This window comes from Pollicipes pollicipes, unplaced genomic scaffold (genome assembly GCF_011947565.3).
Source record: "Pollicipes pollicipes isolate AB1234 unplaced genomic scaffold, Ppol_2.1 Scaffold_3087;HRSCAF=3621_pilon_pilon_pilon, whole genome shotgun sequence".
Lineage (NCBI taxonomy): Eukaryota > Metazoa > Arthropoda > Thecostraca > Pollicipedomorpha > Pollicipedidae > Pollicipes > Pollicipes pollicipes.
The window spans coordinates 27,686,723-27,703,454 of NW_023596225.1; the positions used below are offsets into that span (position 1 = coordinate 27,686,723).

The 16,732-nt window shown below is 53.6% G+C and overlaps 1 protein-coding gene across 1 annotated transcript in view; it reads left to right on the forward strand.

Annotated features, from left to right (window-relative positions):
- LOC119090663 (nuclear factor of activated T-cells 5) overlaps positions 1 to 16,732 on the forward strand; it is a 42,312-nt gene that overhangs the window by 1,062 nt on the left and 24,518 nt on the right. The window contains exons 2-4 of the mRNA XM_037213513.1: positions 777 to 920; positions 4,625 to 4,699; positions 7,187 to 7,281. Of these exons, the coding sequence (XP_037069408.1) occupies positions 845 to 920; positions 4,625 to 4,699; positions 7,187 to 7,281 (246 nt within the window). The 5' untranslated portion in view covers positions 777 to 844. The remainder of the gene's footprint in view (positions 1 to 776; positions 921 to 4,624; positions 4,700 to 7,186; positions 7,282 to 16,732) is intronic.

The following is a 16,732-nucleotide window of genomic DNA, read 5'->3' on the forward strand; positions in this document are numbered from 1 at the left end:
AAAATGCTATCAACAGCTAACCACCCTCCTAACCACCTGTATTGGTGCCTGAATTGGTTATCAGGCTTTTCAAAGTCATTGGTTGTGCTGTGTTGACCAATTTTGTACACAAATGCTGTCTAGCTATGGGACCACATGTCTGACCACAATCACATTAGAGCAACATATTGCATGCACCAATATATGCACCTTACATGAAGTGCTTACATTTCAAATGTGGATGCTTAATCCTTTGAAAACTGCACTTAAGTCTTAAAATAAAAAATCCCACACAGCTTTTTACTTTGTGGCTGAAATAGTGTTTCTCTCTAGCTTCACAGTGAGGTGAGGGTTCAGGTCAGTACTTGCTCATTAGTTGCCTCTGACTGGAATGACTTGTGTCAGTGGCTGCTCAAGGCCAGATGAGGTCAGAGGGTGGGGCAGCTGGTGCTGGGCATAGTGCTCTGGTAAGCTTTCATCACAAAATCATGCTGTGACTCAGGGATTTTATTGTCTGATAGTGGTGTTCATGATTCGCAAACAAACCCTGATCAGCATAGACTATGCTCCTAGAAATTTGTCCATTAGAAGTCAGACAAATAATGATTTTTTGGGACAGAAATTATTATGTGATGAAATGGGATGCCAGGAAGACAAAATGTAAAATAAGTATGTAAGACATCGATCAGTAAGATGTTAAAACAGCACTGATGGTGTCCACACCAGTTTTCAGGTCGGTGGTTTGTGCTGTGTATGCGGCAGGTCTTTACTCACGGCTGTGTTTTTCGCCATTGCAGTGTTTTCTGACGGAAGACAACAACTTGGCCTGTCGCAGCTGGCGGGGGAAGAGAATCGCTCGAGCGTGATGCTTGTGGAGCACATATCGCTGGAGGCGGCGCAACAGAGGCCTGCAAGGCTCGTTCGGAAGAGGAGAGCACGAGGTAAGCCCGCAGCAGTCCCGGCTGCGCGCAACGTTACACCACATCAAATCATTGGTTACTCCTGCCTGCATTTCAGGGGATTCGGCCCCCTGTTTCTTTTTCATTTTTAATGCCAAACCATTTTAGATATAGCAATGCAATTTGCTGACTTCCTGGCTATCAGATGATGGATTCCAGCTGAATTTTCATCCATGGTTGCTCAGGTCGTCATTTGTGGAAGCAAAAGTGTGTGTGTTTTTTTTTGGTAACCGTTCATATACTTGCAGATGAAGTAAGTGGTAACGTATGCGGCCTTTTGAATGATATCGGGAAGGGGGAGTTGTGGCCTAGTCCTAGTCAGAATTTCGCCCAGGAGTGGGCCAAATCGGGGCAAAATGGGACTTTTCGGCCAAGGGACCCCACTTGATTGTTTTTTGAAGATCTTACATTAGCCCTATCTATGGGCGTAGACCGGAAAGAAACGACTGAAACCTGGAAGAGTCGTGACCGAAATATGGGTGTTAGCCCCCCTTTTCTTCATCTCGGAAGACTTCCGTCCCCCGGGTAACTTGTAAAGCACAAGGTCTTCACCACTACTGCTCAATATCCAAATCAGAGGTACGCAAACCCGCTGTCATAAATCGAGCTCGAGCGTGAGTTCAGCGCAGCACACAGCACAGATTTGCCGGCGGCCTGTAGTTCATAAAAGGTACTTGCACCACGGTCTTGGGATGTTTTTTTCAACGGACATGCCTAAGTAATTCGCCATTTCAGTATACGCTAGACGACTGCTCCGCATTTGTAGGGGGTTTGCACTGAGGTGTCCATTGTTTTATTTGGGTCTGGAGCACGTCAGCACGAATCATCATATCGACAGATAGCAATTGGCTTTCACGCAGTTTAGTGCGTTGAATGCAAGTCTTGGTCATTTACCGCGTCTTGCGATTCTTTATATGGACATTTGGCCAGCTCTGCTAGTGATGACGGACATGAGACTGGCAATTGAATAACAAGAATGACGCTGTAACCGAGAATACAAATGCAAGTAAAAAAACATGCCGTCACGAAAAAATATACAAGGACACCACAAGAAGGGGCAAAACACGCGTATACAACGATCGTCGGTCATTTAAAACATAAATTAACGAGGCACACGCGTTGAAGTCCTACGGTTGAGTCAGCCCGTCCGCTACAGAGATAAACTTGACACAGCTAATCTGACAGCAGTTCTAGTGCCATAAAAACGGTACATGACGCAATCAGACTGCGATGTAGTGAGCACCATATTTTCTAAATGATGGTACCTTTTTAGCTAGAGGAGTTTTGCATTTAAAAGCATGCCAATGGAAGCCAGTGAATTTTCCATCTTATTTGATGCTTGCATCAATATCTTCAAATTTAGAACATGCCCTTTAAATAAATTGGCAGTTCATCTACAAAGGTTCATAGTAGTTTTTTATCACCATAGTGGGGCCAATAGACCTCGCAATATCAGGGGAGAATTAGGGCTGATATAGGGTATGAAGTCTGACATCCAAGTGAGATTCGGCGCTTGGGAAAAGTAGCAAATGGAGAGGCGAAGCAACCAGCAAAGGGATTTTTGGATCTTGCAAAACAGCTTTTTAATTGTAATACACTGACTTCCCGTATGATGAAACCCTACGTGCATGCCTGCTCCGCACCCAGAAGGCGATGTCTGCTATTGTTTAAACAGGACACAGCGTCGCAATACACATCTGAGTGGAGCAGGCCAGGTCGCCAGTGATCGCGCCGCACCATGGACGTCTGTTATGCTGGCGTACTGACGTCCTGCGTCAACGTCACCCACAGCCATCAACACCAAAACACAACGGGCCTCACCCGCCCCGGGTCTGGGCGGCACGCCCGGCCCGCTGCAGGATGCGCTTGTATAACGACATGGTCAGCTCTGGGGCATGCACGGCTCAGCATGTGCAGCTCTAGAGCATGTTCGGCTCAGGATGTATTGCTCAGCATGTACAACTCTTGGACATGTACGACTCAGCACGCACAGCTCCAGAGCATGTACGGCTCAGCATGTACAGCTCTTGAGCATGTACGACTTGGCATGTACTTGGCACGTACTTGGCATGCACTTGGCTTGGCATGTTGGCTTTGGCTTGGCTTGGCTTTTGCCCTGGCTGTAGCTCTGATTCTAGCCCTGTCTCTGGCTTTGGCTCTGGTTCTGGCTTTGGGTCTGGCTTTAGCTCCAGGTCACTCTCCCGCTCCTTTTTTTTTGCATTTCAGCTTTGAATAATTTGCATCGTGTGCATATAACCTTCGAAAGTCAACTTTGCTCGTGAGGCGAATTTTTGCCAGTCATATTATAACCGACCATTTCGATAAACAATACTCTGATGTGAAGAGTGCTGTTAGATTACTTAGATTTCAAAACCACTGAAGATACCTGTGCATGTCAAGTGATGTCACAGAGTCGTAGAAGACATTGGAGTACTAATCATAATGCACAGCGCACTGACGATCAGGCTGAGCTAGCGCACTCGACCTATGGTAGACACATATTACAGCTGCAGTCACAACCGATGAAAAGGAATCTCAGATGCTGCATGCAGGCACTTATTTCAAAGGTTTAACCTTGCGTGACCTTTAGAAGGTCAATGGTCTTGCATGCTAGTGCTCAAACAAAAGCGAGTTGAGAAATCTACAATCGCTAAAGAACCACGTTTGCCACATTTACTTGGCAAGCTATGCCTATCTGCACTCAACAGTTTCGTATTTATCGGACCCGGCGTGGACTTGTCTCAAGAAATTCACTACCATTGGTCGCACGACGTTCTTCAAAATGGTGCTGGGGTGATGTATCCTGATAGAGCATTGTCGCAGGTGTAGGTGCCATGCATTCTATGTAAAATGATTGGAAATGTATGACCTAGCTTGACCTCTGATGACCCGACCCATCGCCCTCAATTAAGGCCTCCATCTCCGGCGCCAAAATCCGGATATTCTAAAGCAAACCGGTGGCGTGACCCGGTCGGTAATAATTTAACTGCATTGTCGATAGGGCGAGAAGCATGACTGATATGGTCTTCACAAATAGAGCATACCTCGCGATCTATTGATAAAATGTGCAGAAAAGCTGGCATGAGGTGCAAGCGTGATAACTCAGCTACTGAAAAAGTCAGCGTAATATCTTGAATGGCTGCCAAGGTATTCAAGCGTCAGTGGTGCACTTCACGGATATCATTTGCGCCATGGTTATTTTAGCCTGCTTTACTGCTGTTAAAATCGGAGAATGGGTCGGCGGGCATGATAGGATGCGTCACTAACACAGTGGAACTGCTCTCGGCCAGACACCTACCCATGGAGTTGTAACACGGCTTGACAGATATAACCTAACTTTTATTGCTAATGCACTTACAAGTATGATCGTGTTGCTGGACATGTGCTGTCGCCCCCACACAGATGGCTGTGAATGTCCCACTGCCAGGGACCAGTACAGCTGCTGCATGGCCTGTAGGTCATTAGCTACTCATTAGTGTCAGCGGGGCTATTACCGGGGCGAAACAAAGTGAACGCAAGCGTGCTTCTGATGGCCGACGGCAGAGGCGGCGCCCCGGCAAGTGTTCTGTATGTTTTCTCTCGGCAGCGCTCTTCCGCGGTAAGAGGAGAGTCTGGAGCTGTAAACTCTGGCGTATGCTGCTGCTGCGTGGCCTTGGTGCGCGTAAACCACCGCCGATGTGTTTCAGGCGTCACCAGCCATGGCAGCCGGGAGCGGACCAAGGTGCCGCGCTGCCAGCTGACGCCGGTGCCGATCACAAAGCGTGAGTATCTCCTCCTCCCCCCCCCCCCCCCCAACGTCCGTCCGTCTCCCTCCGCCGTGACCGTTCACTTCGCACGTTCTGCCTTCGCCTGCCATCAGGGAGAATGTCTCTAGGCAGTGCACTGCCTAACTCTAAACTCCTGACACTGCAGTTTTGGAAGTTTTAGCCAATGTACAATTGATGGTTTTTAGTTGTTTTTTTACTGCAGCGGGCAACTGGAAATATACTTTGGGCTTGGTGCCCCCCCCCCCCCCCCCCCTGGTTGTCATATGTATAACCGTAGGGAAGGCTGAAAATGATCAGGGGCATTTGCCGTAACCTTGACATGCCGTTTGCGTCAACGTTTTACACCTTTTCAAAGCAAGCCTATGCTGTTTCTCCGCGGCCTTAGCTACATGGCTGTCAGTTGCCAGCGGCCAGTCTGCTGTGTGCTGTGCCAAGCCTGTTTTCCGATGTTTGTAATGGGCTTCCTGCATTCGGCACACGATCAGGAGGTCGGTTATCACCCGTCGAGGAATGTAAGCGCCGGCGAGCCATACCAGCCGCTCGCAGGGGTTCTCAAGCTTGTGCTCAGGCTCAGACCGGCAACCGTGGATTTCAAACTTCTCGGAATGCGCAGCTTCATGGCAGAGCGCTGCGTCATGCTGTCTGTTGGGTTTTTCACTAACAAGATTAGTGACAAGTACGGCGAGATATAAACATTTCCTGCGAAGTTAGTGTCATCTGAAATGCATTTTGGTCCCTATGTACCAAACATTTGCTTTATGTGCAGGTTGTGTGTACACGTACCTTTAGGTGTGTATTATATACGATGAGCACGCGAGCTGCGGACATTTTGTGTCACTTGTGATGGTCGCCAGCCGACGATCCCGGGCATTGGGATGGGGCGGCGGTGGAAGCCGGCGCGCTGCCGGGAGCGGACCCGTTGGGATGGGTCGGCGGTGGAAACCGGCGCCGGCCGGGAGCGGCACCCGTTGGGATGGGGCCGGCGGTGGAAGCCGGCCGCCGCGTGGGAGGGCACCCGTTGGGATGGGCTGGCGGTGGAAGCCGGCGCGGCCGGCCGGAGCGGTACCGTTGGGATGGGGACCGGCGGTGGAAGCCGGCGCCGCCGCCGGTTGCGGCACCCGTTCCATGACGCGTTGTGGGGGAGCGCTGTCTCGGCCGCCGTCAGGAGAGTGGTCCACATCGGCGGCCGAGCTCACCACCATTCCACACCAGACTCCGGCCCGGACTTACGACCCGCGCTGGGCCGCTGGCAATCAGCCGAAATGACTCCTGTCAGCCCAAACGGCTCCTGTCAGGCACCGCCGCCAGCCTGTTGAAATACGGTCCCAGATAGGCATCAAGGGGGGGGGGGGGGCGGGGCGGGTCATGGCAGCCGCTGGCCACAGTCTCTGGCGCGGACGGGCTACAGCCGCTCGATTAATAACCCATGCATCATGCATCCAGTCGCCCACACTTCCTGCTACCGTTTCATTTATGGATGTGTGTTGGCCATTGTCGCCCTGGCATGAGCCATATTCGTCGTCTAATGTGCGTGATCCATCAGCCGAGGAGGTCCCAGTGGCGCGCCGTTACAGTTTGCCAGGCAATTTCAGGTCAGCCACGTGACGCACTGCGTACTGTATGCGTGATGACCCCGCACCCGTGCCTCCGTACGTTCCCGCGTGGGGCCCGTATTGGGCCTATGTCTGATGGTATGCTGTGTATCTCAGATGGAACCGCTTGTCTTAGTGTCTCCGTGTTGGCTCTCGGTATGCATGTAAATGCTGCGTTGGTGTGCGCGTGTTTTGTGTGTGTCTGAAATCTGGGTGAGCCGGTGCCGGCGAACCCGGTCTATCTGTTGGTGGGTGCTGCTGACCGCCCAGCGTGAGCCGTCTGCTGACCGTCCAGCGTGTGCCGTCTGGTGGCCATGTCAGCGTGTGCCTTCTGGTAGCCATGTCAGCGTGAGCCGTCTGCTGACCGTCCAGCGTGTGCCGTCTGGTGGCCATGTCAGCGTGTGCCTTCTGGTAGCCATGTCAGCGTGAGCCGTCTGCTGACCGTCCAGCGTGTGCCGTCTGGTAGCTGTGTCAGCGTGAGCCGTCTGCTGACCGTCCAGCGTGAGCCGTCTACTGACCGTCCAGCGTGTGCCGTCTGGTAGCCATGTCAGCGTATGCCGTCTGATGGCTATGTCAGCGTATGCCGTCTGATGGTCGTGTCAGCGCATGCCGTCTGCTGACCGTGTCAGCGCATGCCGTCTGCTGACCGTGTCAGCGTATGCCGTCTGCTGACCGTGTCAACGTATGCCGTCTGCTGACCGTGTCAACGTATGCCGTCTGCTGACCGTGTCAGCGTATGCCGTCTGATGGCTTTGATAGCGTATGCCGTCTGCTGACCGTGTCAGCGTATGCCGTCTGCTGACCGTGTCAGCGTGAGCCGCCTGCTGACCGTGTCAGCGTATGCCGTGCCCGGGTACCGGGTGCCTGACCGTCGTTGGCCGTTTTCCAGTGGAGCCCGACGAGGACTCGGGCCTGGGCCTGGACGAGCCGGGCGTCGGCGCCCTGGAGACGGCCCAGCTGATCCGCTCCGGCATCACGGCCACGGTACGTCGCCCGGGGACGGGAGGGACCGGTGGCGGACCAGTGGCAGCGGCACGCTGACGGGCGCACTGTCGCCCGGGGACGGGAGGGACCGGTGGCGGACCAGTGGCGGCGGCACGCTGACGGGCGCACTGTCGTCCGGGGACGGGAAGGACCGGTGGCGGACCAGTGGCGGCGGCGCGCTGACGGGCGCACTGTCGAGGCGCCTGGCTTGGCCGTAGGCAGTGCTGAAGGCGAGCGTCGGAAGGCTCGGCGCTCACTTCTCAGATGGGGCCGCCGGTAGCCGGCACCTGTGCTGTGCGTCCAATGTCCACGGCGTTCGCGATGTCTTTGCCGTGCTGGCCGGAAGTGACGTGACCCCGGTGCGCGTTTCCAGGAACCGACGAGCGCAGTATTTTCCCAGCAGTAGGCGCGTCTGTACCTCTACTCCCCACCCCCACCCCTCCTCCAATTATCACCATCGTTGTCTTAAGGAATGCACTTTTTTGGCAAGTTAGGCAGCCATTGGCTGAAACAATGTCAGCCAGCCAGTCTTGACTGGTTGGTAGAAACTACAGATGGCAAAACTGGCAGAACTGGCAGAAACTCGGCTGAGGTAAAATAGGCTGTAAGTCAATGGAATGACATCAGGCCAATATGGCGTTCGCATTCAGCATTCGTAGTGTTAATGTAGTGCGCACATGAAAACGCATCAGTAGAAAGAACGACGTACTAACAAAAACTGTTGGATGTTGTGATGCGATGCATAAGATGGACCGTTGCATGCATAAATCAAGCGAGAACATCAAACTCGTCCATCTCCACTTCTAAGCCTGCTTCTAGGCAGAGTGCACTGACCCGGCAAAGACAATGTGCTTTTTTTTAGCATGCGGCTAAATCACAAGTTGCCAAAATGTACTGCGTAGAATGATTGCTTAGTAGCCAAATGAGGAGCACAATTGACAAAGTCAGGCACTGCTATGCAGGGCGTCGTTTTTTTGTAACAAAGTGTGCCTTAGGGAAAGTGCTCCACATTTGAAGATATTGGAGCAATTATCATAAATGGTGAAAGAAGCTCGCTTTTAACTTTTGGTTTACTTTTCAGTTGCAACGACTGCTCTAGACAGCAATCATTGATTGCGTCATGAAGCGTTTGCACGACGTCGAGGTGCTGCCATACTAACTATAGGGAATTGCCACCCTTCCACTCACTTATATGACTTCGAACTCGCAGAGAGATGGCAGTACAATGTTGCAAGTGTTCACTGAACCAGATATCGTTCCGTGCTTGGGTTTTGACCCTTTCTCATGGTATTCTTGCATATTTATCCATGATTTACGAAGTTTTCTTGCATTCACGTACTAGTAAATGGCGCTTTACTGAGGTCATTCAATTACAAGACTTATTTCCGTAAAAGCTAGTAATCATATCTAACTTCTTACATGACGTAGCACTAAACGCGATTCGTTGTTGAAATTGGCACAGATTGCTCAATATTGATGGGGAACCAACTGGCGTCCATAATATTTGGAAATCGTCCTCACGGGTGCCAGATCTGAACGGCTCGACGATAACAGTATTTTTGGCCTTGAACGCCGCATGGCCTGTGGGGTGGCAGGATTTGGACTACATTGCTATGGCGTCATGCATACCTGAATGCCCCAAAAATAGACCGCACAAAAAAGTCTGCACGTCTTCGCGGGGTGTAGCTAAGCAACTAGAGGGGTTTAGGTCCGAAGAATGGCAGGGTTGTGAACTTCACCGAATGATCTTGGAACTGGCTTTTTCAGTTCAAAACCCGGTACACTCTTGAAGCACTTCCTGCAATATTATGGTCTATCCAATTTCAGGATACACAAATCTAGTCACATTGGCGGCAGTTCGGCATCACTTCGTATTGTATTCGCATTTGATTTGTATGACAAAAATTTAATTATCCTGTGGTACTCGGGTATTTAAGCACTTTGAAATGTACTGGTTGTCTTTTGAAAGGCAGTTTGAATCATGTTACACACTTTTCCAGTTAATAATTAATAATTTTCCATAATGAAGCGATACCTCTGTGTGACAGCAAATCATGATTGGTTATAGATGTAGTAGTCATACATCAAACAAGCCATGGTAAGCGGTCATAGTTGACAGGTTCAGAAACTAGTCCATGTGCCAAGTACGACATTTTTGTTGTGTCTGTGTATCAGTGCGGTGTGCATGGTTTGCTGGCAAAAAGAAGCAATATGACGCTGTCGATAAAGCGAACTATGTTGAGTTTGTCGGTTTACGTTGGTTTTAACCGGCATAAAACAGACGAAAGCAGACATTAGTTCCAGCCGGCTGACCGCCCTGGCTGTGCGGCTGGAGAAGTCGTCAGAAGTGGGTGGTTTGGGCGGTGCGCCGGTACCGTCCGGGCGGCGGGCTGTGCGGCTGGAGGAGTCGTCAGAAGTGGGTGGTTTGGGCGGTGCACCGGTACCGTCAGGGCGGCGGGCTGCCGAGCCGGTAGACACCGGCCTCGTCCGGTCAGGGCTCAGCCGGCGCAGGCCCAGCTTCTCGGCCGGTCGCGTGCGGCCTGGGCGACGCGCCGGGCCAGGGGCGCCTCTAGCCGGTCCTCGCCGAGGGGTGCTGGCGGTGCGGGCCGCCGGGTATGTTGATACCGACTGGTTCGGAGGGACAGGGGCGCGTCGAGCGGGCGCGCGCGGCGCCGCTGGCCCTCCGGTGGTGCGTGGCCGCCTGGCGAGCGGCGCTGGCGGCGGGCTTGCGGCTGGCGGGCGCGGCCGGCCTCCTCGCCGAGCGGCGGACGCGCCGGCCGCGACGCCAGGCCCCTGGCGACAACCAACCGCGGCCCGGCCGACCCGTGTCGTGTTCTGTACCCTGCACCCGGCCGCCCGGCCGCCGCGCCGGCGACAACAGCCGCGAGTCTGAGCTGCAACGGCGCTGCGGCCGTCGGCACGCGCGCGTTGCAGGCAGGGCCGGGGTCCCTCCCACCTCCCACGCGCTTCCTTGCTAAGGCAGCGCACGCGCGGGTTGGCCCTCTGCCTGTTCGCCATCTGTAGCTGCCAGTGCCGTCGACGCATGGTCAGATAGTCCCTGCCATGTTCAATAAATTGGTGGTATGGAGCTGGACTTCAGGGGCTGGAACTGCCATACATTGCTCGTGTGCAGTGAGTGGCAGGCGCGCAGCCAGAGCCTTTGCAAGGTAGGGGAAGGGGGGGGGGGGAGGAGCACAGGGTTGACAAAGGGCCCATTGATAGTAAAATGCCCTAAAGATATCGCCCAAATGCCCCATTTCTTAACAGGGGCATGGTTTTAAGTTTTTCTTTTTGCCTTCTACGGATGCAAAAGGGGTCGAAAGATACTGTGAGATCAATTCCGCCTGAATGTTATAGTAACGTAGTTTTGAGCATACTCGCTAACAAATCTTAAGGACAAAACCTCGGCTCCAGGCGTTGTAGCCTCCGCAGGCCGCGCGGCGTTGAGCTGACAGCTAATTCTGAGTCGTGGCCAATGGGTGAACGAAGATGACAACGGCTCCGAAAGAAGTACCCCTGCACGCTATAGGGCATCACATCTTTCATTTAGTAGGTAATCCGGGCGTATTTTTCACACGTGCGATTTTAAGGTGGATGATAAGAACGGATTAGCTTAAGAGCGCTGCTAAGTGGTGCCGGAATCTGTTGGTAGAACTGAAAGAGCGAATGACGATCTCTACGTTCTTTTTGCTGTAGCTGTTAATCTGTGCAGGGGACAATATCAAAGTTATAAAAAGACAAGTTAGCCTAATCTTGAACGTCCCCGCCCCCGTTGAGCAAATCTTCCCCTGACCGACTCGAGGCCCCGTGTTGACACTGAACACCCTGTTGGACAGCTGTGGGTCTTTGACCGATACAGGAGCCCCTGCATTGTTGCAAGGGGCCCCGACCAGTGTAAGTTCCGCCTCCGTTATGTCCCTGCTTGGGAAATGGGCCACCGGACTCATACCGGCACGCAGCCGACTGCTCGGTGTTGGTAATCTGGCCGAAACAGAACAACACTCTGTCTCAGCCGTCGCCAATCAGTGCAATAGGCCCTCTAACTGATGTTTGAGATCACGGCCCTACGGGCGGGGTTTTTAATGCAATCTTCTGCCAGCCCTTTGGGCCCCTGAGCCATTCTGTCGGATCCTCGATCTTTGGCCTCAAGCGACTCTTCGGCCCCTCTTCCTGCTCCCTCAAACACCACTCCCGACCGACTCGGGCCCATTTGCTGCCATAGGACCCCTGTTAGACACTGGGCCCTGACCGATATAGGAGCCTCTCATTGTGTCAAAGGCCCCAAACATTGCAGATCGCCGGTCCGGGCCTCGTTCCTACTTGGGAAATGGTTCCCAGGGCATGGACGGACATGAGGCCGACTGTTTGGCTCCCTATCGGGGTCCTGTATAAAAGAGTTAGATAACTTTTATGCTTGGGTCCCTAGTAGAAGCCCTCTGACGTTTTGTTTTTTGCCACGGCACTTCGGTTGGGGGGCCAGGTCCGGGTCCAATGGGGCCATTGATCTTTGACCCGAGGGGCCAAAATATCCCTCTCCAGGCCTCTTCAAACAGAGCCCGTGATCGACTAGGGACCACTAGCCGACCGATGACCCCTGGTAGGCAAGGTGGGTCCCTGACCGACATAGAAGCCCTAACCATTGTTTCGGGGACCCAAAAGCAATGCAAATCGTGGCCCCTGGCCTTGCTCCTGCGTGGGAAATGGATCGCATTGCAGATTGACAGGGAGCCAACTGTCCGGTTTTCATGGTCTCTAGCCAACTTAGACACACGCACTGTGTCAGGGCTCCTCAAACGGTGCAAGATTACCCTTAACTGATATTTCAGGTCACGACCCAACGGGCTGTGAGTCTTTATGTGAATTACAGCCAGTTCCTTCCTGCCCGACCCCCAACCGGGCCTTTGATCGTTGGTACTGGTTGGCCGCCCGGGCCCCTCTTCTGGACTTATCGAACACTGCCCTTGGTCGGCTCGGGGTCCCTTGCGAAAAATAGAGCCCTATGTCGGACGCTGTGAGCCCCTGAAAGATACAGAGGCCCTGACAAGTGTAAATAGCTGGATTCCGTTTTGTGGCTGATTGGGAAGTGGGGCTCAGGCCCATACCGACACGCAGCCTTCTGTGCGGTACCGGTGATGCCTGACCGACATTTCAGACCCATGTTGACTCAGGTGTCCCTGAATGGCGTAAAAGGCCCTCTGAATGTCATTTGAGGGCCCGTCTCACAGGCCGGGCCCCTGAATGAGACTCCGACCAGCCATTCGTATTCTTAGACCTTCCAGTCGGGCCCTTGATCGTTGGCCCTAGTGGAACCCTCCAGGCTATTCGGGCCTCCTCGGGCACCGCATCTGGCCGGATCGGGCCGTTGCCAACAGAGGGCCCTTTTGTCATCTGTGAGGCTCTGATAGACGCTGGGGCCTGCACCAACGTAGATCGTTGGCTCTAGCCTTGTCCCTGCTCGCGAAATGGGCCCGCAGCCCCACGCCACCACGGAGCCGACTGCGTTGCTGGTTTGGAGCTCCTGTGCCCCCTCTGTCTGCTCTAGTGGTGGGTGGTCACGCAGGAACCAGTGCTGCGCGGCGGGATATTTTACTCACGGTGGCTTGCGCAATCGTGAAATTCTCGAAGTGCGCCGCTCCAGCCTGGGGCCACTCGCCTGCGTGACACCGAAAGCCATTGGCGGCGTACTGCGCAGAAGCGCGGTCACCTGGCGTTCCCGTCCATGTTGGCGCTCTTCGTGAGGCTGGAAACCGGACACTTGGCTCGACGCAGTCTTCGGAAATGGTTCAGCTTTACATTACGGAGGTCGGACGCTTAATTACTGAAGCAATACACTGTCATGGCTGAAGGTCTATGATCCGCATTGTTAGCGAGAAGAGGATGGGCACCCTTCCGCCAATTTGCCCAGGTTTGAGCTCGAGTCACGAATTAGGGCTAGTGGGTAAGATGTCTGTAGGAAATTCAGCGTTGTCCCAGTGGATTCCTAAGGTCACACATGGGCTTTCTAAGTCATGATATCACAGTTCAGCCAGTCAGTCATATCACAAGATAACAGCACAATAGTGCCGTTTTGTCTTTGTCTGTTTCCGTGGTCCCAGAAATGTCTGGCGGGTAGCCCCATTCACGCCGCCCACCGCCCGGTGAGCCTAAACGTGCCTATAAATATGCCCGTATGTGTGTGGGCTGCTTACAAGCGCATAAGGTGTCACGGAAATGCATGATTCGATTTAGATATCGATACCAACTTTGAATGGTGTTTTTTCGGTGATGAACCTTTTCCCACATTTTCTCTCACCGCTGTTCACTGGCCGCTCCCCCTCTCGTTTGTCGCCCCCCCCCCCCCTCTCCCTCCTCTGACGTGTCCTCGAGCTCCCTCTGTGCCAGTTTGTGCAGGCCCTCGCCGCGGCCAGTAGTCCCCCTGTGTGGCAGCGCGGCAGCCCGGCGCCTGGAGCGTCTGGGATTCCAGCCGGCCGTCCTGTCCCTCTGCGCTGGCACGCCGCCAGCCGTCGTGACGCCTCGGGGCATTAATGCGGGGCGTGTGTGCTTGCTCCCCACGCAGTATCGGGGGCCGGGCCGGGACCCACGCCGCCGCCGGCGCCTGGGGCGGCGCAGGCACGCGCTGGTCAGGGGCAGGGGCGGCGCCTATCACTTGGCGGGCGTCGCCTCTGCAGGGGGAGGGGGGACTCCAAATCCAGCAAAGGGCCTCATTTTCTTAGGACAGGGCTTCGTGGCCGGAAACATGCAGTACATCTCAATACATGCAGAAATCGATTCCAGAGTAGGGGGCTTTTGATCTGTGTTGCATGCACCTTAGTCAGAACAGTGCCTTTCCGATTCATTAAATGAGCCTCTTCAGGCAGCAAGGCCCCCTCACCCTCAACGCGAAACAGCGCCTCCTGATCCAGAGCAAGAGCTATGTAACTGCCTCCTTCCCGCAACTCCCCTCCCTCCGGCGCACTGCCTGCAGTCTCCAGTACAGAGCGGGGTCACCTTTTGTTTTTACTAGCCTATGGGGTCTGACCCTCCTGGGATCGAGATTAATGCCAGCCTACATGTTAATGGCGCGACCAGCATCGCGGAGATGCAGAGGGTGCAAATTGGTCCATTTTGGTTCCAGACGATGTCGGTTGTGGTCATCGGAGTGTTGTTTTAACTTATTTGCTTCAGGATTCCCATGTTCCCCAGCTGAAATCGTTTGATGATTTGCATAGTGATATTTTTGCATGATTTGCATAGGGATATTTTTGTATGCCTTTTGATCTTTTTGACGTTTATTTCCTTGGCTTGTCTTTATGCTATTAGATGGTTGCCTTTGACCTTTTTTCAGCTGACTTATCCTGTGTAACAGTTCGTCTGTCTAATGTTTTGCATATAACCGGCATCATTTCTCGATTGCTTTAGCTTCTGGTATATTTGACTGTTACTTTTTGACTTTTATCGATCTTACTGTCGTCCTTCTTGGCTACTTTGAATGGGCGCAAAATGACCCTAGAAGTCGACGCGCCCTAAAACCCCAATCATCATCATCACTTCTTGGCTACTTTGCCAATTTGACTTCTTTGATGTATATCTTTACGTATATTTTGCCCTTTGGTTTTGTGTTCTTTTGACTCAATGTCGGGTCGACTTTAGATTAATCTGGTTTCTATCTCATTCGACTGCTTGCTGTTTTACTTTGTCTTTATTAGTTTTTTACTTGACGACCTACACCTGGAGGTACTACTCCCGTAAGGTCTACTTCTGAAACAATTACCGTTAGAAGAAGAACGGTCGGAAGGCCATTCGCTGTCAACACTTACGCTCGGAAACGTACACTCGGCTAGACCCGCTGCTGAAATACCTACGCTCAGAAGATCGACTGCGAGCGTAATAAGCTTGTGAAAAGCCACTGGAGATGTTCGTTCATCTAGTGATAACATTCAAGCACTGAGAGGACGCGGCCAGGAGTGCTGACCAGACCACGGAAGAATGGGCTTGGGTGGAATGAAAGCCGTCGTGACGACCCGGGGAATGGGAGGCCTGATCGTATGTATATGACGAGGCCAAATCACATCAGCTCAATTCGCCAGGGAAAAATCCTATATCCCACGATCAAAGGCAAAATCGCAACAGTCGAGTCGGAGAGTCGATCTTGACCGCAGATTCCTGGGAGGACAATTCTGAGGACAATTATTCACAACAGTTGGTCTTCCGAGAGTAGGTCATCCGGGCGTTGGTATTCTGGGAGCTGCTCTTCTGGGCGTAGGTTCTCGTAGCGTAGGTCTTCCGTGAGCAGCGCGACAGGCCGTCGCTCTCCGTGCGCTCGCCGGCGTTACCCGGACCCGGCGATCGGCCGCGATCGGCCGCGTCTCGTGTGAGGCTGCCGGACCGGTGTGACCGGCCGTGACGCGCCGGGACCATCGGTTCCTGGAAGTGTTTACGCCTCCTGCCGGCACCGCTGGGCCGTCTGGTGGCCGGGCCGCGTGTCGGCGCCCGTGCCGGCCCCGCGGCCGCATGGGCGTCCGCGGCCGCCGGCCGGCCCTACTCGGCCCACTATCTGATGCGCCGCTCGGCCGAGCTCCGCTGTTTGCGCTGCGGCGGCCCACTGGGCCTGACTGGTGATTGATGATGGGTCGCCTGACCGGCTCGGCGCCCGTGCGTGCCCGGAGACGGCGCCCCGATGGACAGGGTAGCCGCTCCGCTGATCTGTGACCTCAAGGTCGGGTGAATGTCGGGTAGTCAGAGTGGTGACTGAAGTCCTGTGTCCCTCATCCCGCGGTTCGCGATGTTACACTTGTGCTCAATTTTTGACAAAAAAGAACAAATTTGAGCCGGTTAGGGATCAGATCACGCTTACGAATTGCCTACGAGTAGGTTGAAGGGAAGCCCCGTGGCAGCCCCGGCACGCTTCTCCCCCGATGAAGCAGGACAGGCCGCGTGCGACGGCTCCCAGACGCCGTGCTTTGTTTAAACGGGCCCCCAGCGGCCAGAAGGGCGACACATTGCGCAACGCATCACTGTGTCGCAACAGTCGCGGACACGGTGGCAGCAAAAATCTTGCGCGAAATCAAGTAGCTTAGAAAAGCCGCTGCGGTATTCGTCGTATGTGAAATGTGGGCACGTGTTACAACCACCGGCGGGATAGTTGGGAGGTAGGAGTAGCAGAAAAACACACTTCACGCTGCTTCATTTTTTTCAGATCCGTGTGACACATGCCAACTTGATTTAAAAGGTGCTTGGTGTCCGACTTAAGTGCCGCGATACATATTAAGTCAGAGGTGCGTGTAAGATTCTGTAATGTATGGAGGATGTCATAGGATTTTTAGTTTTCCTTTTGGATCCGTCCCAATTCACAGCCACAGCCATAATCCTGTTCCGTCCCTTTCCACTCCATTGCATTCCGTCAAGCCGCAGTCCGCGTCCCTGAACCAGCGCCACTCTCAGTGGGTTCGACTGCCGTGCGCCGTCAGATTTG